Genomic DNA, 23,145 nt, shown 5'->3' with positions numbered 1-23,145 from the left:
TTTGGGATCAGAAAGCTGGGGACAGTCTTCAAAAAGCGTGAGGATCAAAGCTGTCTGCAATTACAAGAATGATAAAGAACAGTTCACTGTGCAAAACCGCATGGCAGGATGTGCCTGAGAAAGCAAGAGGCAAGAAGTAGATGGGGAAAATCATACAAATATATAGTGCTAGAGAGAAGAGCATAATTTCCCACAGAATACTATCTATTTAGGCTGAGGTTCAATTTTTGCTTTCTTTTTGTCTTTATGCATAACAAACTTTTGCTGTTTGGTAAAGATGGTTAATTACGGCGCAAATATAGTGCCTGACATATTAATAGATTTACTTTATTGCCTAAAATATGAATTCCTAGAAACATAATTCTTTTAAATTTCAACATTTTGAGCAAAACTTACATTCACTATGGATTCTTTTGTCTGAGCCATATCAGAAATAACTCCATCTGTAATAATCAGAAGAACAAAATACTGGGAGCCATCTTTTACTGAAGCAGCATATCTAAGGGGAAAAAAAGCAACATTATAGTCATAAACAAAAGCCCTTAATAAAAGGAATTAATATAAGTTGTATTTTTAAAATTTGACTACTACATAATGCAGTGAATTTCAAAAGTAAAGACATTCATAACTATGGTTGATATTCTACTTTTAAATGAAGGCATTGAAAAAACACAGCTAATACAATATTGATATTGATAATCCACATCTGTTGTATCAGTGAAAAATGGGAATTGCTTCACTACCGAGAGGATCATGGGCAGAATGTCCTTTATAGAATCATGAGTCGTTAGAAAGTCTTAGTTGTTTAACAGTTATTACCTCTGGGGAACATAGCTTGGTATGAAGGGCATACACTAATATTGAACAGTTGGATTTATAGCATGAATAAAATTTATCAGGAATTAGCAGATTGTGGGGTTTTGTTGGTTTTTGGTTGGTTGGTTGGTTGGTTTGGTTTTTTTGTCTTAGAAAACCAGGTTACTTATTGTTGACCACACTTGCAGATTTACACATTTATGTGCACATTTGTACAATGGTTGAACATGAAAACCTGCAACCCTGGCTTAGATATTCATCTCTTTGCACCACCCACCTTTCAACACTCAAGCTTCTCCCTGTGCTGTACATGAATGAAAGATAAAATACATCAACTGCCATTCCCACCTCAGCTAAGGGACCCAAGAAGTCCCTGTTCTATGAAAACGAGCAGCTCTTGAATATTTGGAAAGTCTCAAAAGAGAGCCCATAGCAGCCACACTGAGCTCTGTGGCCTGCAGGTCAAAAACTAATACCTCAGTTCATTTATCTTTCAAATCCAAAGGGTCAAAGAGTCCTGTATAATTAGAAGCTTTTTTTGTGTGAAGCTGGCTGCTCCACATGACAATGGCCACTATAGTTCCTACTTTTATGAAGGCTCTTGGTACTGTGAAGAAGTCAAATAGCAGAAGTTTGTCATAAAAAAAGCAATGAGTAGTGTGGAGAGCAGTAAAAGAAAAAATCAATTGCCACTACTATTGAATACTATTGCATACATGGTCAAATACATAATATGACTCTCAAAGAACTAGTTTTTTTGGTCGCTGAACATGAAAGGCGTGGGTCACTGAACAGGATATGATCTAATGATGGTCATGATGACTGCATATGCCCAGAAAATGCAGCAAGTAGTGCTGATAAATACGATGCTGTAACCACAACATTTATAGAGTTTGGAGGAAGTTACAACTCAGAGAAAGCCATCACCTTCCTCACTTGTCCTCCCCGAAATACAGATGGGTAGAGAAGCCACAGAGACAGTGAACCTGCTGAATATCATCTGTTTGCAGGTTGGCTGTAGGGACTGATAGTTAAATATCAAGATTAGAAAGACCTAGTGTGGAATACATTTTCACCACAATGCATAGACTTCTTTTATCTCATTTTTCCACAATGCTTATAATCTTCAATCATGATTGCAATGACAAGGGACGATGGGAGAGTAAAATAAAAATTTATTATCCTTTCTGAGCACTTAATACTGTCTACATACCTACACTGAAGAAATGGAACAGAAATTTGGTTATTTTAAATTTTCCACAGACTAAAATGTTCAGAAGTCTTTTACAAGAAAGATCTTGTATGTGGAAGGGAGATGAGAGAAGAAACTAAGTTGCATCTAGTGTAGTTTAAATAATTCTGTAACTGGGGGAAGGATAATAAACTCATTATCTGTTTAATGAGCTTCTCATTAAACTCTCTGAAGAGTTCTGAGATCACAACAGGACAGTAATATCTGACATTGTTTCCAGAGATTTCATCAGAGTCAGAGGCATATTTTTAAGTGGGAGGGATGCACGAAGAAGAAATTTCTTTGAGACTGAAGATAGGTTCAAAGAGTAACTGCAGGCCGGTACCACATCTATGGGAGTCAACAGAATTGAACCTTAAAGGAAAAAAATGTTACTGAAAACTGGACTGATATATAGATTGTATTAAGGATGATCATGCAGTAGAAGTCCTTGTGGAGACACTTAGCTTTCCCACTATGGTGTAGTGTGATTTGCTACCAGGAGGAGTTCCCAAAGCTTGCAACAACTTGATATTTTAACAAAAGTTCAGTGGAAGGACTACAAATGCTGCTGGACAGGTTCCTGTTACTCTGCAGAAGTTGACAAACATTCCTGAGAAACAACTGGGGAGAAAAGGAACTGAATTTATGCCAATGCTTTGGTAACACTAGATCAGAAATTTCAATTTTTGCAAGAAGTAGGAGGCTGGAGGTTAATTGCCAAGTTCTGAGCCAGACACCTCAGCTGATATGACCAGCTCTGAAGAAGAAGAAAAAGCCAGAAAAGTTGATGGGTTAGATTTTCAGATAACATGGCTAATGCAGATGCCAAATGCCACATATATGGAAAACTGCTACTGGAGAGATCATGTCAAAGGTGATTAAAGGTGATAGCTACTTGCGAATGACAAGCAATTTAATATGCATGTACATAATTTTAATGGGATGATCCGAAGATGAAATAACTAATCCTAATGAAAAACCACTGAAATCAGCTATCTAACCATCCACAGAAAATTCTTTGCACCACAGAATTTACAAATTATTTTTTTACTAGTCTGTAGAATTAACAACTGCAAAACCAGATAGTAAATAAATAGCTACAACAATTAGCTGTTTTGCAAGCTTATAAATAAAACATTAACAGTACAATTATTTACGCAGCCCTACTGCCTTATTTTGTAAACATTAGTTCTTTCTCTGTGTCTATAAATAAAATCAAATCTGTTCAGGTAGTTACTCGGCTAAATCATCTAAGCCACATCACTTTCCTATATAAATTCATGGAGGTATTATACTGTCGAGATCTTGATCTCAAGATTCTAAGCCAAGATCTTATCTGCCAACATAAGGCAACATTATCCTTCTTAAGAAACTTCTATAACACAAGAAGGGTTTTACTTTCAGAAGTTAGATGAGGTGTTGCATAATACAGCACCACTGCTCCCCAATGGTGACTGCTGTACTATTGCCTTAAAAGTACTGCTACCAGCTGGGAATTGTTGGCACAGAGACCTTGAAGATTTTGTTGACGGTTTGGACATTTTGAGATTAGAGGAACTATGTATGCCTAAAAAAACTTAGATTTTTAACTTTTTTTGATAGATTCTTGCATTTTCTGTGAGGCAATAACTCTGTGCTCTAAAAGACAAAAAACAAACATGACAGAATGATCTCAAAAATTTTCTTTCATTATGATTTCTGCTAAGATCAACTGGATCACTTCTATTTCTTTTTAAACAGCCATGGAATTCTGCATAGCATGTGGTCTTCAAACCTACTCAACAATACGAGTTAACCACGTTCAACTGAATAAACAACTGTAAATACTTTTTTTCAGTGTTTTGCATCATGCAACTGTCAGGCTTTTATATGCTTTTATAGGACAGTAAGAAGTTTCTGCAAATTACCTGTGGTGATGCTTACCTGGCTACATGATTAATTACAGGAGCAAAGTTTGTTGGTCCATAAAGCTGTACAGATTTTAGACTCCTGTAATATGCCTCCATTACACCATCAATTCCATGGCAGTATGGATTTTGAGGGTTTCCATTCTAATGAAAATAAGAGATTACTGAACGTAATTATGAAGTAAAAATTATGTAGGCTAATGAATACTACCCAGTGTGCATTCTTAAAAGGCAAAGACCTAAGCATTCTAGGATCTATTCAGAGAGTTCACTACAAATGCCCAGTGTAAGTGCCACGCCTGCTTGTGAGTGCTAACTATCTAGGGAAGGTGGTTCTAGCAGCCTCATGTTACATGCAGTCTGAATCACTGGGACTGGTTCCTAGACATAAATAGCATCTTAAGTGTAATTAAACACTCTTGCATACACACAACATTAACAGGCATTTTCCTGTGCGGATTTAAGGTATGAATTACAGGTCAGATGTAAAACTAGAATCATGTTTAGGAGCACAGTTCAGGTTCAATGCTTTCTTATTTAAAAATGTGAATAAGCAGAAATGGTAGCCATACCCTAATGTTCATACACTATGAGAATGTAAGGTAAACTATAAATTCCTCATTGTTTTGGTACAATATTTCTGCACTGGAAAAATTATTTTTGACCTAGTATAAGCAGAAGAAGACAGGAATTTTCTCATTAAGAGCCCACAAAATGGCTGTACTGTAAATTCTTAAGGTAGGCATTTTACTATCGATCTCCATAATGACTCTATAATGAGGATACCTATTTACAGGTGTCAATACAAACCTGTAAGCTACATTCCAGATTTATGACCCATGCCAGACTAGACAAATGATCTATGTAAGGCTTCAAAATCTTTCAAATCACCTTACTCTCCTTCAAGTGCCAACATCTCACTGGTTTAGTGTGCCACTATCTCAGTCTGAGGCAGAGTGTACCTGCCTCAGAATCTAGAAAACCAAAGTAGATTTTTCATGGAATTGGTCTAGAACATTAAAAGAGAGAGCTGAAAACACTGCTTAGCATTACATTGGTGATACCTATATATGTTTACATATGGAGGAAGGAAATATATATATATTGTGTATACATATATAATATGTATGTGGTGTTTTTTCCTCTGTAAAAGCACCACAACAGCACATAAATTGACTAAATCAATTTTAGAAACACCCTTAGAACTGAAATATGTATCAATATATTTGAACTTGCTACACAAAGTCCAAAAAAAGTCAGTGATTTAAATGAGTATCTGCAATTGCACCTGTTTTAAATTCCTATGTGGAAAACCTTTCCTTGAGGTAAGATATGGCATTGTTTTCTAGTACAGGCTGACAGAAGAAATATACACCTACAGTTACCAATCTTCTGCCATGTCTTTGCTGCTATCTTATGAAAACTCACCTGATACACCTACATTTGCTGTAATTCTGACAACTTTGTCCTACTCTGAGAAGAACAAAAACCTCCAAATAAGCAAGTAGATAAAATATCCACACTAATCACAAGTATCAGTTATACCAGATCAATCTTTCTGGCAAATCCTGGTAAGATTTTAGGTTTGCAATTTAACTGACACATGGATCAATCTCAGATTTGTTCTTGTCACCTCAGCTAACAGTCCACTTAGCTATCCCTATGTCTCTAAACTAGCAGCCTGTCAAAGATAAAGAGATGCCAGAAAACAAGGTAGAGCAATAACAACGATAATGAAATATTATCTTGGCTCATGATTTGTTCGCTTCTTAAGATAGATTAGCTTCAATCTGAAGTCTTTCGAGTGTCTGTTTCTCATGCTGCTACAGCTGAGGTTAAAGATAATTACTTTTCTTTATTACCATTTTTGGCCTACAGGGAGTTCTTGACTCTGGATTTCTCTCAGTAACTTCACTATGATGAAAAATTCTGAAACAACTGCTTAGAGTTAGCACAGAATAATTATCACAATCTCTGTTCTTTACTTGTCCAGTGACTGCTCAAGAGTACAGCCTTAACTCCCAAAAATTTGTTGTAGTAAAGAAATTCTAACAACATATAAATATTTATTTACTTACCAGTGCAAATTCATGTGATACCCTTCCATCAGGAGGCAGCCTAGCTCCAAAACCTAGAGCTGGGAACATTTTATCACTATCATAGTCCTGAATTATTTCACCAACAGCTTTCAGTGCCATGCCATAAGCATTCAGCTGATAGGGATTCATGTAGTGCAGTGAAGTCGGCTGTGAAGGGTTACCTGTTGAAGCAAGGATCAGATTTACTTTTAAATTGAATCACTTAAGAATTTTCTCTCTTAAAAAAGGTAAGTTGTATCAGGTAAAAATGCAGTTTTCTGAATACATTTTAATAGTAGTCGTTTTTCAGTAGTTCTGAATACATTTTAACAGTAGTAGCTGTGTTTCAGCATGGAAAGGGTAGCAAGAAACTTGTAGATTTGTGTCATTTATAACATGATATACACTTTTAAGATGAAATTTACTAAAGTATTATGACTTTCTGAAAGCAGCTTTGGAAGAGGATCACAATTTATCTCTGCTTCACCCCACTTCAGCCTCACTCCACCTGAAATTCTTTTCTTTTGTCCATCTCAATGGCATCCTATAAGTTTTCTCTCAGTAGTTATAAAGAAACAGAAAAATAATAATCAGAAAGTACACAAATACTTGCAAACAGCTCCTACTTATTCAATTTCATATGTAGCTTTTCCAACTTCTATATATTTTGTTTGCCCCGCTTTTCTAGATGGGAATTGGCCTCTAGTCTATTGCTCAGCAAAATGGAATCCTGAGTCCAGGTGGTGCCAGCTGAATACTGATACAGACACAAACACACACAAAAGTACACTTAAAACTGATGACAGCACAAACATATACAAGACGTTTATTTTTATTCTTACCATTTGAGGCTGTGAAATCAATAGCGACTGTGAAATTGATTTGGGTTCTGTAGAAAAAGCAAACACAAGTCTTATTAACAGTTGTACTATTATGTAGGAAAATAAACAAGAGATGGGAACATCATTTGTGGACAAACTATAGGCCACTGACTTTCTAACACAGGAAATAAACACTGAAAATACTCTTATATAAGGTTCCAGCCAAGGGTTACCCAACACTATTTTATTAACACACTGAAAACAGTTACCTGACTCCATCCTTCCTTTTTTCATTTTTTATGAAAATTTCTAAATCACTAATAAGATAATTAACTTCCATATGATTTAACTCATGTGCATTCAGATTAAACATCAACAATCTGACACCTGTCCTTGCAGTAGTGGTTTTACTGTTCAAATAACTTGATGTGCCCAGAGAAAATACTATTTATTTCACTGAAAGCTGTGTATGAAAAAAGATTCACACAGAATCACCTTATCATACTGATCAAGGCTAACACAAATTAAGTTGCATTATGGGTGGACTCTGTCTCCAAAATTAAGCAAAAGCCTACCAGTGCCCACAGTATCAAGAAGAGTCCTCGGAACACTGGAATCCCGAAATACGTCTCAAAATGCTGTGACCTCAATACAGACTTCAACAACAACAAAAAATAAAGCCAGTGAAAACTGCTTCAGTCTCTGAAAAGTTCAGAGGCCTGAGCTTTATGAGAGAAGTTTTCTGCTAGTACTTCTGCATCCTACTTTATGCAGTTTCACAAAAAAAAAATTTTAATGGCATGACAAGTCAGATTTTGTTTTATATGTACTCACATGTCAGACCCCGTGGCTTCCTAATCACAATGTCCTTCTGCACTGTCAGTTAGACGTAAGGAGAAAGATTTAGGAAGCACATGTCAACTAGTTTTCTACCACAATCAATATACTGTGCAGAAAAGTTGTCTTCCTCAGGTAAGAAAAATTTAGGAAAAACAACAAAAAAGTCTAGTATAACATAATAATAACTATAATAATTAAGAGCTATAGTTATTAATACAACTATTATTATCATAACACTAATAAAAACTATGCCTAAATTTATGCTTAGAGTCATGATTGGCATTGCCAAGAAAAACTGCTTTTGGGCTATTATCTCCCTGTACTGAAATTTTAAGAGCTTCAGTGTGGTGCAGTGTTTGAAGAGTAAAACAAGACTACTCCAAGCACTACATGTCAGGTACATCAAGTACAGAAATCCTTCAGCATGCTGAAGAATGCGTCACTGTGAATTTAGTTGGTATAGAAAGACATGATCTACTTCATCAGTGGACAGGTCATTTTACCCTATATTCCACGAGAAATGAAGCAAGTATCTTAAAAGGAACAGTATTCCTTGCCTCACAACCACAGAGCAACCATTTTGTTTGGTTTTTTTGAGAGCAAAGTGAAACCTATCGTCTTTCAATAGCAGCTCCATCAGCACTGATATGTATAAGGGAACAAATTAAGCTTGAATGTAGCTTTTGACCAGGCTTGATAGCATTTGTAATGATTACGGGTTTTTAAACAGTACATTGGAAAGAAACATGGATTTTCTCCCATGGCTTCAGAATGACAACCAGCTGGTCTGTAAGCAGGAGGGAGCAGCTGAAGGTCTGAGGATCACTTACTGTGCAGAACTCTGCAACAGGGCTAATGGAGTAACTCACACTACCAAGAGGCTCCATTCTCCCCAAGGCATTTAAGTCCCTAGCAACAGTTACTTTACAATTTCCCCTTTGCAGATGCTTGTTTGGCCAAATGCCATATCAACATACAAAAGATTTTTAAGATAAAGTCTCCACAAGATTTTCCTCTTACATAGTCTTATTACTCCTTAATATTCTCCCAGAAATACATGGCAAAGTCTCCAAAATACAAAGCTATGGCAGCCCTTGCTGTGTGACCATTTCTCATGCCAGGTCTCTTCTGAACATCAAATATGCATCCCATTATGTTATATGGTGTACTCTCTGGATTAAACAGCTGTCATGAAAGGAGTTCTGAGTTTCCATCAATGATTCAAGACAGTTCAGGTAAAAATGCATGTCCAAAGCCTTTTGAATCCAAACAATGCATGGGTATTCATTTCCAAAAACCTGGATGAAGGTAAGGCTTTAAACATGATGGGAGGAAAATACTTTCTCTTATCTTCCACTATGCTGGGACAGAAGAAATGACAATATTTTTGAGCTGCAAAAAGATTCAGCTCCTGAATTTTGTTGATTTACAAATGCCTAGCTCACTTCCTATTCTAGTAAGTCAAACAGGCCAGAAACTTCTGCACAGAAATATCTTTTCTGTCCACTAAATCTTGGAGCTTTGTGGCTCCTGGTGTCTCTTTCTCTTCTAGGCAAAAAAAAGAGCAGACTATAAATTAGGTTTGACAGTCATTCCTTAAATTCAATTGCATTTCTTTTCAAGGCTGTATCCCTTACATTCCTGAGCTTATTCATATATTTGGAGGTGTTTTGATAGGAATATGTTATTAACTGCTAAGTGGCAGGAGAAATATGATTTTGAAATATACATTATTTTTAGCACAATGTACCTATTTTAAATGTGGGAAGGTCACTGTAGCAAAATACGTGAGTAAGTATCAAAATGTAAGGAAAGCCTGCTATTAAGATGGCACCACTTGATGTAACATTCAGATGCAAAAGAGACATTCACCTCTTTCCCACCATACTGCTATAAAATCCAGTCGTATGTAATAAAACAAAATAAGAATTTATGGACAAACTTCTATTTCATTCTCCAAAGTTCTTTAAGAAAACAACTGTCATATTGATGATACTGATAATGGAATACCCCAATTAAACAGATGCAGACTCGAAACATAAATGAAATCAATACTGTACTCCCAATTTGTTACAATTAAAGCTGTCAAGGTTTCCACTAAATCAGTATTAATTCTAGACACCTCAAATCAATTACAGTAAAAGTTCTGAACATGAAGTGTTTCATAAGCATCCACTTACGTAAGAGCAAATATTGTGTCTATTGCAGAATCAGCATTTTCTAACTAAATGGAAGAAAACCAGGGAACTAAAAAAACAATTTTGGAGGATATACTTGATGGGAAAACAGACTGAATAATGACAAAATCTTCTCTTCCCTCTTCCTTCAAAATCTGTCAACTGGACTGCAACTGATACACAGTAATATTAAATCAGACAAACAAAAGAAGGGAGAAGCCAAGAAAATAACTGACTCTGAGTCTCCTTGTCATGTTTACATAACTGCATATATTGCAGAAAGAAAGGTAAGATTTTATACAAGTATTTTTATAGTTTTCACTGAGATGTACATAGAAATAGTAGTATGAATCACCAAAGAAGATTCTGTATAAGATAAATAAATGATAAGTATTACTGCTCATACTTCTAAACACAGAGCATTCTACTGAATTATATTCATTTTTTGTAAAAAGAGTGGAAAAAAGCTTAAGTGGAATTTCTCTGGCCGATCAGTCTTTATCAATACCAATTCCAACATTTTAAGTGAGGTTCCATAAAGTCAGTAGCTATCTACAGGCTCTATGTAGGAAAGTACAGCCTCTAAAATGAGGAAACAATACTCCTTCCAGATACCACTTAGAGCGATCATATGTGAAGCACATAAAAAAATTATTAGTGAACTATAATGAGACTGTGAAAACAAGAAAGGTTTGATGCCAATCACGTACCCGCCTTTAATATAGTCAAGGAATGAAACTTCTGTTTCAATTAGGAAGGAAAGCAATGTCACCTGAAAGCAAATAAAAGAGAGTCAGACATGAATTATTGTGTGTTTCCCAGTTGAACAAGTAGAGACATAAGCACAATGTTTTCGGAGTTTTGTCCTTAAGATGTAATTTCCTACAGTGTTAGGGGAAAAAAGAAGATTAAAAAAGATATTAAATAATTTCAATAGGTAGTTCTTGAAAGGGAATTCTACTACAGTTGCCTTTTTGATTTTTTTAATAAGGAAAGGAAAGCAATGGAAGATTGTATTCCAGAGCAGGCTACCACATACATATTTTCTGATCACTGTGTACTACATCTACAAATGAATATTAGAGGTTAAATGAAAATGCACCTATTTTATGAGCACTTCAACACTGTTTAAAGAACTCAATTACAATCATTTATGTAATTACTCATCTTGCATTAAAAGTGGCATTGAGTATTGATGCAAGCCAAGGATGCAAAAATCTAGTAAATTACACGCATATATGAAACATATATAAAAATTTTAAGTTTATATATATATAAATACAAAGATAAGAAATTTCTTCAGTTACAGCGTTTATCACTCAGAAATTATATAGATTCAAAACACAGAGATCCATCTAAAGGTGTTGCTGGCATTTTCAGCAATTGAGTCACAGAAGTGTAATCTCTAGTGAAAAAGATCCATCATTTAAGATCTTCATATCCTGTGCAGTATTTATGAAACAAAAATTCAAATTATTTTAATTTTATTTACAGAGTGACACAAAACTCTCTCACAGTGTAAGTCCAGCAGTCAGGCAATGAAAACTGCTTAAGTAACTACTCAAAGGAAATCCACTGATAATGATACAAGGAATAGAAATGAGATGGAAGTTTGTCACCAAATTTGATTTACCTCCACATGCAGCAAAATATAAACATTTAAAATACTTCTATGTTGTAAACTTAGACTCAGAATGAGATTTTGTCTTCTATCCTACTTCCTTTGCCACAGGTCCTCTGATTTTTAGGGACTAGCAAAGTTTAAAATGATCTAGTTGAGAACAGAAGACCAGGACAAAGTTCGACCAGGCTATCAGTAACACAGACTTGCATATAAGACTGAAATTTCTATGCATTTTCCCACTGGGCACAGTAATATTAACAGTTCATCTGTTCTTATTAATTTAAGCAAATGTTTTCAGTGTATCTGATGTTAAAAGGTAAAAAATGGAAAGAAAACAACTCCCAAAGTGGCCAAAGGGTTTACTTCCAAATAGAAAATGACTACCAACGTGTCAAGTTTTATCCAGTGAATTTTTAAGTTTATTACTAGGCTTTACTTGAAACTAATCCTGCATTCTGAAACATTTCTCCTTAATATGCAATTTGTCTGTCTCAATTTAAAATGACCCCATAAATAATAACAAGTTGAGATGTGTACTGTATGTAAAGCAGCAGTAAGATAGCAGTCAGTGATCTGTATCCACTTTAAGCTCTCCAGTAGTTCACTTCCTATTAGTGAGAATGATAGTCTTGGTGCCTGGCCTGAAAATTTAGAAATCTGTGGGATGAAGAATATCTTGGGTGAATAACGAGGAGAAGAAAAACAAAACTGCAGGCAAACACGAAAGGAAGTGACCATTTGGAGAAGCATAAGGGAAGCCTGAAGGACTAGTAGAAGTAAGGGTAAATGAGGACAAAAATCACTTGATAAAGAAAAAGACCAACAGAAGAGAACACTGGAAGAGAAGGACAAAGGAAAGAAAATTGCTAACAATTGTTTATTGGAAATTTTGATGTAATCAGAAGAAAAGAATAACAAGATTTTTTCTGTTCAAACATGGGTAAAATATGTTCTTTCAAACAGAGACAGATACATGTGAAGATGTTAAAATATCTTAAATCAAAATTAACTAAAAAATTGAACATGAAATAACATTTTTTGCCCTTTTGTACCCTAAGCCAGATTTCATACCTACAATTTTGAGTACACTTTTAGCGTTGGTTGAAAATAATCACTTTACATAAGTTTTTAACTCACTAATTTAGCATAAAAGAACTTTATTTTAACATGATAGGTTTTAGTAAAAGGAATATGCTAAAAAAAACGAATTAGATACTGCATGGTAAATTTTAATGGGCAAGCTGTTTCTGCCTATTTTTTACAATTTAAAGCAGAGATGGAAAATCAAGTATTTATTTTCCTACTGATGAACAGACCTACACAAGAACATGAGAATGTCAAAACATTCCTTCAAGGCTATGGTTCTGTGCAGAAGTAGCCCTACTGACTTCAGTGGAACTATTCATGTGGAAGAAACCCACATGCTGGATGTGTTTTCAAAAAACATATATCTGATTAGGTTTTTCAACATACAAATCTTCAATTTTTATCTTCTTTTTTTTTTTTGTAAATTGTGTTCTGAATATCACGGATACCAGGAAGTGGAAGATGAGAAAGTGCTGAAGGGAAATATTTGCTTTGCTAGCAAATAGTTCATAAACATGAGAACAGAACATGCAATACAAACAAAAGGACAATAAACTCTCATCCCAAACAATACTAACAGATCTTTCAACATATATTTAAAAAAAAAAACTGTTGCCATTAGCAACTTAAGAGCACACTTGGACACATTTTTTATCAGACTCTTCAAATTAAAAAAAAAAAACAAACCTGAAAATAAATGCTGTATACCACTAAATAGTTATTGTGGCATTCACAAAAGGTTCTATTCTAATCCTGTTGAATTACAAGTCAGCTACACTGTTTCAAGCAAAAAGAAAAGTATCCAGTAACATAAAATATATTTACTTACTGTTCCAGAATTAACGTACTTTTTCTTTTTTCCTTTTTTCTTTGGATTTATTACCTAGAAACACAGATACAAACATCAAAGCAGTGGGATCTAACATAAAGATAAGTGTTTACAATATTTTCAAAGCAGAACGTAGTCTATTTTCAGTGGATTCTCAGTGTATTTTTACATAAGATTGCATTACTTATGCATCTCGATGCTGGGATATATGGATGTTGAAAACCAGCAAATTTATTTTCACAGTACCTGTCAGGTAAGTCCGTGCTGGTGTTCACATTTGACAAATAAGGGACTGGGGCAAGAGAGGTGAGGATGTTCATTATATCTGAGTGCTCAAACACTTTGAATTTTCACAAGATTCTGCATTTTTCTGCATTCCTCATTCCAGGGTTTCAGTGTCCTGTGTCACTACTTTGTCATTTCACAATGCACCTCTTCACAATCCAGTTAATCTATTTCCATCTTCTCATCAGTATTATCTGAGAAACATGTGAGCTGTTCTACTCCCAGTTTCTATATCTGATGCAATGACAGATCTGCTGACAGGAAGAGCCATTGGGGGCACAGATCATACTGTGTCATAAGTCATTTCATGAAAATGGCAAAGACCACCTGACTGTGGAGTTGTGGGGGCTCAATGCACTCCCCATACACAAGAATCTTCATAGAACTGGACTACAAAGCATTAAACAGTTTTCTTGAATGTCTGGAACCTACACCTATAAAATTTCTCATTGTAGCCAACAATAAAAATTGTATTCCTTATGAGTACCTATCCATTCAAAGGCAAGTCTCAGACAATTTCATTACATACACATTAAAATGTACTCCTGCATTTTTCAGAAATGCACATGGAATTAGAAGTAAAACATTATTTTGGTAATTAGGTGGCTCAACTGTATAACTAGGAAACTTAAATCCTTGTGGCTTACTGCCAAGTTTTACTGTAAACTACTCGCAGATGTTCTGCAACTGATAAGGAATTAGAACATTCCCCATTGAAATGTTAGTCACTTATCTGCTGTAAAATACTTAAACTATTTTGCCTGAAAATGGAAAAAATAGAAATACATGTCTTCCAAAAATTCTCACCTCTTAACCAAAACGAAATTACATTTAAAGATCCTACTCCTTGCACAACACAGAAAAGCTGTGAAACGTAAGGCAGGAACAGATAACTATCATTTGAGGTCTTCCCAAAAATGCTAAACGAGTGACTCTTTCTTTCCCTCCAGTATGGCACACTGTTATACAGTAAGTATTCTTCAAAGTTTTTACTCCCTTACATGCATATAAGCCCTTTAACACTTAAAAAATCCCAAGTAACTCCTCCCCTCAATTTAACAGTGCTTTGACTGGCAAGCAATGGATTATATCTGTGTTATTAAACAATGCAGTAACTCTTGTTGAACCAAAACCTTAGCCAGAAAGTGAGTCCTGCTGACAATTGTCTGGAAGAGGGAAATGAAGGTAACAGACTGTCTGTCTGCCCTATGGCAGTTCATTCACTGCTCTCCAGAATTCAATGGTCAGGCCTGAATTAGCAGCATATTGCTTGCCAGCAGTCATTAAATGCCAAAAAGGAGATTCATCTGAACTTTCTGCTTCAGGTAACTTGACAACTGGTTTCTTAATAATTGCAAGGAACTACACTAGAGCTTTGAGTGAAATATATGGGAAAAAAGGCATCTACTTGGGAGCAAAGATGAATTAAACAACAGCTTGTTTCTCTCCTATAATTCTAGGTACTCTAGTTGTTATAATATTGATGTATTTTTTCAAATTTCAAATAACTTTATAAATTAAACAACATTTTTTAGCCTCTGAAAGTCTTACACCCCTGCAGGAACCTAGGAAGCTACATGAAATCTTACCTATTAAAAAAAGTTCAACTAAGAAGAGCTTGCTCTAGCAGATTCTTTCTAATCTGAAAATATGGGACACTAAAACACAAACTTCTCTACCTGCCTTGGGTCAGTTTGTAAATGCAAAACATTTTAAAAAGAATTTGTTCAGTCTCTTTTATTCTGATACTGTATGGACTAATCAAGTAGAAGCAGTACATGGAGGACTGCAATGTAGGGAGGCAAACATAAGATGCTCAGGAAATGTATGCTGATGCTGGGAGTATGATATTGATCCCATATTTAAGAAACTGAAAAATTACTTAAGATGTTATGGCAGAATGTTCATAGTAGGGTAGGAGTCACAACACAAGAGGACATTTCCACTGCATACAGTAGTCTGTGTTGCGACACTATCCATAGGAAACTTCTGTAAATTACAGTAACTCTGGGGTTGATCTTGGATCTAAATAAGAAAAAAACCCCATGTCTTTGTCCTGCTCTGCACAGCAGCACCTTTGCTCATCTTTAAAACAAAATTGCAGCACACAATTGGAGCACCCTCCTTCCCTTCCTCCCATTAGTGCTTAACTAAACCATTTGTCAACCATTATGAAAGCTGACAAAACAACTAGGTTTAATGACAGTAATATGAGACCAATTAAAGGATAGCTTAAGGAATGACAAAGATCTGCACACTATACAGAAAAAAACATGCTACAGCCACATAGGCTTGTCTTCTCATTATTGGCAAGAATATTTTTCCATTGTTTTCAATGTTTTCCACTGTTGTTTTCTCATTCATTTCCTGAAAGAGAGCAAATACTTACAGTACTTACCTCATACACGTTGAACTGAGATTGCCCTCTGGACAGCTCTCTGTAACTTGTTGTGAATTCTCCAATGAAATCATGGCTGTATAAAAAAAGAGGGTTTCAAATACATAGCATTTAGTAATTTAAACATGTATTTTAACTATTTATGAAAAAGAGAAGCACGGCCAATATGAACCGACATCCAAGAAAGAAGCAATGGCAACAGATAAGATTTGCTTAAAAATCTCTATTTCTCCCTCTGTTGTGTGTTCATTCTATCAGTAATACAAATGTAGAGGTGGAAAGTATTAGATTAAATCTTCTTGACAGCTTTTGGTCATTGCTGCACAATGAGGACTATGTTGTATATCAGTGATTGACCCCAAAGTAAGCTTTCAGATTCTTACAGAATCTGAAAAAACAGAGTGGGCTGCCAAAGACTATCACCATTTCCTCACTGGCCGACCACTGGCACTACAGACTCTGAACTATGTGTGAGACCACGTGAGAGAAGGGGATTCCAAAAAAAAGTAACTTAAACCAGAAAAGATCAGCCCTACCAATTTGTGTAACATGACATTTGAATGGTACCCAAATTTAAGGGAAAGACCCAAAACTTATTTCCCATCTGTGAGGAGAAAAGCAATCCACTGAGGTTACTCAGCTTATGGTATTAGACAACACTGGAAAGCAGATCTTAACCTAATAGTAAAGCAGTGGCTATCAAACTTCTTTCTAAATTCTACTCCTGCTCCAAGAATACATTTGGCACTCCTGTACTGTCATCCACATTTTGAAAACTGCTTTGTCAACTCTTAAACAGGGGCTGGCATGCTGCCAAGGACCCACTGTGAGCAGAGTGGCCAGAGGGAGTGTAGTGGATGAAGCATTGCTGAGAAAGGCCAGACTGGGGTCAGGGAACTGGGGCACAGAAATCACAAGGTTTGTGTGCCAGAAGTGACTGATCTGCGAGTTCATGTCTCAGGTACCTGGAGTGGAAGCAAATGCAGGGGTGAGTACCTAAAGTCAGCTACACACCTTCCAGCAGTCATAGAATCATACAATCAACTGGATTGGAAAAGACCTCTGAGACCATCAAGTCCAACCCTTGATCCAACACTGCTGTGGTTACTAGACCATGGCACTAAGTGCCACATCCAGTCTCATCTTAAAAACCTCCAGGGATGGTTACTCCACCAACTCCCTGGGTAGCCCATTCCAATGTCTGATTACTCTCTCTGTAAAAAATTTCTTCCTAATATTCAACCTAAACCTCCTCTGGCACAGTTTAAGACCATGCCCTCTTGTCCTACTGCTGATTGCCTGGGAGAAGAGACCAACCCCCACCTGCCTACAACCTCCTTTCAGGGAGTTGTAGAGAGTGATGAGAAGCCAGGCTCCAGGCTAAACAGCCCAAGTTCCCTCAGACACTCCTGACAGGACTTGTGCTTGAGTCCCTTCACCAGCCTTGTTGTTCTTCTCTGGACCTGCTCCAGCACCTCAATATCCTTCCTGAACTGAGGGGCCCAAACCTGGACATAGTACTCGAGATGTGGCCTCACCAGTGCTGAGTACAGGGGAAGAGTCACTTCCCTGGTCCTGCTGGCCACACTGTTCCTGATCCAGGCCAGGATGCCATTGGCCTTCTTGGCCACCTGGGCACACTGCTGGCTCCTGTTCAGCTTCCTCTCAAAGTCACCAGACCTTTTCCCATTCTCCACTCTGCCCAGCTGAACTTTGCTCACTGCTGCTCCAAATTTTCCCAGCTGTACCCTAGCAAGGCATTGTATTTCCTCTACATGCTGCCTTCACATCTGGAGAGATATGAAACTAACTTTTTTACTTTCCCTCCAATGGTAAACTACAATAGGAAGTCAAAGTTTTATGACTTTGTGACTTGTAAAACTTGTTTTTTTAAGAAATGCAGCGCACTTCTAATTAAGCTATAAATATTAACAGCAAATTTAAATAAATCTGAATGTTGCAAGAAGAGGAAAAATGGAAACAATCCACAACAACGTGAAATTTCTTTCACTTTGTTCATAAAGAAATGAAATTAAATGAACAAAATCACACCTCAAATATAAATCTCATTTTCTGAAATCAGCATGAATCACAAAATATGGAAATCAAACAACTGAAAGGTCCAGTCATCATGCTAATGCACACGAAATAAGCAAAGCATTCTGTAAGTAAGTTTGTGAAATACTGTATGGTGAAGATATTCCTGATCAGTCAGTTTCAGAATGGACCACCTGCCATGAAACACTCCCCTTTCGGTTTGGAGATAAGGAAATTGCTTCCAAGACAGACAAAGACTTTTCTTAAGAAACATATTTTGATGAAATGCTCTCCAGACTGCAATGCTATCTAACCAGGGAACAGAGGAAGCCATCCATACATGCTATGGTACTTGAGTTTTATGTGGCCTGGAGCACATAAGGTGTATTTAACCTCGGGTAGCCATGGTACTGGACAAAAATGCATGTTGGTTAAACCGGAACCTTTCCCTTTTGTAACAGTTCTAACCTTATATTTTCAAGAGAGCTTGTATATTTCGAAGGCAGAAGTTCAAACAATAGCTTAATGACTACCTACAAACATGCTGTAGCAAACAGGAAACATAAGCAATTCTAGACAGGACTGTCTCTGGGGAGCCAAAAAAATCAATACTGCTTAAAAGTCATTGCTTCTTTAATTCTAAGAGACACCGGAAAGTCTCCTTTCCTCGTGGTTATATGCAAACACTGACAAGACCTGGGCTAGAAAGACATAATTCCTCTGAAATAATCACATTAAAAAGGTATGAGCATATAAAAGCAGTATCAGAGTACTCTGCACTTAAAAGATCATCAACTTGGATCTTAACACTCGGTATTCAGATGGATGTGTGCCCCTTCCCTAGGCTGGCTCTGAAGGATGAGTGCCTGTTGGGCAAAATTTGCCTTTGCCAGATGTATAACTCAAAGAAAAACGAGGCACTGATGCCTCCCAATATCAATGATCACACTTCACCAAGTGGATCTCCTTATTAGTCTCTGGATTGAGAATCCAAAATAGTTATTCTCTTTGTCCTCCTAACACCAAATAATCCTAGATAGACAGACTTTTGTCCATGAATGGTATATCAGAACACTGAACCAAAGACTCTCAGAACACAAAAGTATTGCTTGTAGCCCATCTCCCTAAATCTTCCACTTTTAGCCCTATGTTTTGAAGTGCTGAAAATCACTTTCAAACTTGTATTAACTTTGAATTTTTTAATTATCTAAAGGGAAAAAAATAGAGGAAAGGACAATCATAATCAGAAATATGTCAATGAGTAAGGGAAAAATGCAATAATTTAAAAATCAACCATCTAGTTGGAGAAGGAGAATGAAAAGGGAGGACAAAAAATAAGGTGAAAGAGCCTAGAATCTGAGATTTAAAATCTCTCCTGCAGTGTTGAGATTCTCAGATGAATGGTTCAGTGGCCCCAGGTTAGCACAGCAATATTTACAGCTTTAAAACTCGAGAAAAACCACTTCTTGTACGTAACAACCATATCAAGACTATGAAATGGCTTTTGCACCATGTATGCTAAGGAATATTTTTTTCTGAAGTTAAGTGAAAAGGCCTTCAGAGAGAAATAAAAACATCAGAGTATAGATGATGTGAAGTTGCACGTTATCTTATTTTTTCCTTCTGTTATACCTGTCTGCAAGTACTTCACTGATAAGGACACTCAAAAAAACCCATGACTGTTTCACGCAAGTGGGTTTGTCCAAAGTAACAAAACTACCTTTTGTGACTTCTTACGGCATCAAATATTTTGGGTTTTGTCACAGCTCTTAGTGACAATAAAAGGTATCAATTAGAACAAGTGGTCCACATTTTGACAATTTTTGAGCAAAAATTGGTTTGAGACAAAAAAACTTTTAATATTTAATAGTGTTAATGTTACAAAGAGCCTGTATTACTTTCAGTCAAGAAATTCTAAGTGATGTTTGAAAATAAATGAGTTATTTGATAATGATATTACATGATGACAATTACTGTTAAGAATGTAATTTAGGAACATGACAGTAAGAAGCTCAACCCAAAGCAACGTGGTACCTCTTTTTTCAAAACACAGATAACACAGAACGGGGAAAAGGGAAAAAAACTCATTAGTCAAGAAGACTCTGGAAGTCAGAATCAGGTCAAGACAAGATTCAGAAATCAAGTATATACACAGTAATGTTTCCTTCCTGATTGCAGAACAGCCTGCAAAATTCAGTATAATTTGCTTTGCTATCTAGAGAGCAGGCAATCTTTCAAAGGTTGTCCCTGCCCAGTCTGCACATTTTTGGGGCAAACAGATTCAGCATAGTGAGGTGATCAGTTAGTATAACAACTGTTTCTAGAAAGAGTCCATCAAAAATGGAAATTAATATAAACTGAGTAACAGCAGACTTGTACAAAAAATTGTTGGAGTAGTTCTTGAATGGGATTCATTTCAGATACACCTGGCAATGAAAAGTTAAATTAGGCCTTTAGGTTCTCACTATGATCACTAGCAAGTGATAAGCACCACCAGCTGCCAACTCATTCCAGGTAGGATGGATTCAATCAGACCATTTTCCCCTGTAAGCTACTGAAGTAGCTTAAATGATTAGTTCAATCTACTTGTCTGATTTTTACATTGTCTGAAGTTACATGAGATGAGTGCTGTCTCATCTTTCAGAGGAATTTAACATATAGGATGTCAGTGTTCTGCCTGCTTCTAAATTGAAAAAAGACAGAAAGTAAAAAGCCAAAAAAATTCATACAATTAGAATAAAAAGGAACACACGTAAATAGTATCCTTCACATTTTGTTTTTATAGATATTAATTTTATAGGTATTCAAATTGTGATATGAACAAAAGCAGATAATCTTTCGAACTGTTTGAGAGTGGAGAGGCTAATGATTGCCTAAAATCCACAGCATGTTGAAGATTTCACTCAGAATTGCAGTCACACTGTATTATTTGTCAGATTTCTTCCTTTTCTTCTTAACTTTACCAATTTTGGAAAAAATGGGACAGCATATGGGGCTTGATATCTTGAAAAAATATAATCCTTATTTTTAATTAACTTGGCAATATAATTAACTTTTCATTGTTAGTTTATTTTCAAAAAATATTGTAGCTTATACACAAAAGTACAAATATATCAAATTTTCAAGGATTTGGCAAATATCAGTGAGGAAAGGACGTTAATAGAAATTCTAACAGGGATGCAGTGATTTTTTGTATATGCCTTTGTTAATTTAAATACACTTATTTTAATTGACAGAATATGTTATTTTTCCTCTCCAGGGAACATCTGATTAAGAAGGACGAATTTGCACTAGTAGGTATTTATAGAGGGCAAACATGTGATAAGAATGCTTATAAATCAACAGGCTTCATGACGGAAGAAAAAAGACAAAATCATAATTTGAGAAAGCTAAATATGCTTTTGGATCTTGTCAGCAAGGAAATGAAAGGTAGCACAGGATAAATTTGCCTGTTATGGTTAAAAGATCCATTGCCACAGAAGCACAATACCATTATCTATAATACTAGAAGTAAATTGCATTAGTAGTATTAAAGACATTACTGTAAAATAAATAATATTATAAATGAAAATGCACGTGCATATCCATATATTTTAAAATATAAATTAAGATTAATAGGAAATAATTAAGATAGACCAACTTAAAGGTAAATAGAAATCAACATATTATTATACTACTCTTAGTTCTAGCACCATGATTTAAGAGTTTCTAACCAAAGTATTAAGATACAAGCTCAGACATTTTTAAAAGAATAGGAGGTATCAATACAGTGTGTTAAAAAGTAATTCTACCTTGTTTATCAGAATAAAGGCAATTTGAAAGGCTAATTTCTTCAGAAAAATATGTACAGTCAGTACAGAATAATAGCAGATATCCCTCCAGAATTTAGTAACAGAAAATCCAGGGATATTCCACTGTCCTCTTTCCAGCAACTTAGTTATATAAAACCCAGGTCTTCCAACTCTAGAGTTTATAACAACATTTTGATAAAGATGGACATTGAAATGAACATTCAAACAGAATGTGAAATTAAGACAATTAATAGGTGGCTTCTACATTGCAATATCTAGGCAACCATGAAGTAGCAATTGCAGGCACATGCATTTCATCATACTTGAAAAGCAACAGTTTATAAAGCAGTGTTTTAAGTAAAAGAAAGTAGATTATAAAACAGATGATGCCTCTCTTCATACAGGTACATTAACTGGTAACATAATGAGAGTCACAAAACTGATTTTACAGATCATAAAGCATTCCATCTTGCTTGTTCCATGGAAAAATATATACACACAGCATGTTTGAAATAGGCATCAGTATTTACCACAACTGGAAAATAAAAAATAACTGTATCACAGCAGAACTCTTTTCGTAACACCTGTACCCCTAAATATTGGTAAACAACATTCCCTAATCCTGTTCTGGACACTAAATATTTACACTTTTTAAAATGTGCATAAGTATGCACAGATAACCCTAAAGTTTAACAACAGAACTAATGTCTTACCTTCCATCTCTATCCCAGTCATACACTTCTACTTTAATTGTCCTGAAAATAAAAAAATAAATCAGCAACAGGACCTTATTAAAACATATGTTAAAATGTACCCACATTGCCTTTAAGTTTAATGGCATATGGATGCATCAGTTGTGCCAAATCCAGAAAGCAGAATTTTTCAGTCATTTCTCATAGGGCAGCAAATAGCCAATCACTCAGGTTATGCAACACATCTTCATAAATTACTAATAAAATACAGTCGAAACTAAGGAAACACATTGGAAGTTTAGCCAATATATTTTGCTTGCTGATGCTCTGAATTTTCTGTTTTTTTAATAAATGATTCTTTAAAACTTAAAGTATTATCACAGTTCTTAAAAACACATTTTGTCTGTTTCCTTATGAGTAATGTGAACCTCTGAGGACAGCTCTAACTATTCTTGCTTCAGGGATGACTGGGAAACAGACAAAATGTAGAAAACAAAAATTTTCCATGTAAAGGTTCAATCTTACTTTAC

General features: G+C 35.7%; 1 protein-coding gene across 2 annotated transcripts in view; it reads right to left on the bottom strand.

Annotated features, from left to right (window-relative positions):
• Positions 1–23,145, bottom strand: part of CPNE8 (copine 8) — a 108,108-nt gene that overhangs the window by 39,684 nt on the left and 45,279 nt on the right. For both annotated transcript variants that reach the window (XM_051805021.1, XM_051805019.1), the window contains exons 10-17: positions 22,637–22,678; positions 16,096–16,171; positions 13,413–13,466; positions 10,584–10,645; positions 6,878–6,924; positions 6,036–6,217; positions 3,974–4,101; positions 397–499 (exon numbers count right to left, since the gene is read on the bottom strand). In XM_051805021.1, the coding sequence (XP_051660981.1) occupies positions 397–499; positions 3,974–4,101; positions 6,036–6,217; positions 6,878–6,924; positions 10,584–10,645; positions 13,413–13,466; positions 16,096–16,171; positions 22,637–22,678 (694 nt within the window). The remainder of the gene's footprint in view (positions 1–396; positions 500–3,973; positions 4,102–6,035; positions 6,218–6,877; positions 6,925–10,583; positions 10,646–13,412; positions 13,467–16,095; positions 16,172–22,636; positions 22,679–23,145) is intronic.

Source organism: Manacus candei, unplaced genomic scaffold (assembly GCF_025592945.1).
Source record: "Manacus candei isolate 608988 ecotype Guabito, Panama unplaced genomic scaffold, ASM2559294v1 h1tg000063l, whole genome shotgun sequence".
Classification (NCBI taxonomy): Eukaryota; Metazoa; Chordata; class Aves; order Passeriformes; family Pipridae; genus Manacus; species Manacus candei.
This window is presented reverse-complemented; position numbering and strand designations above follow the sequence as displayed.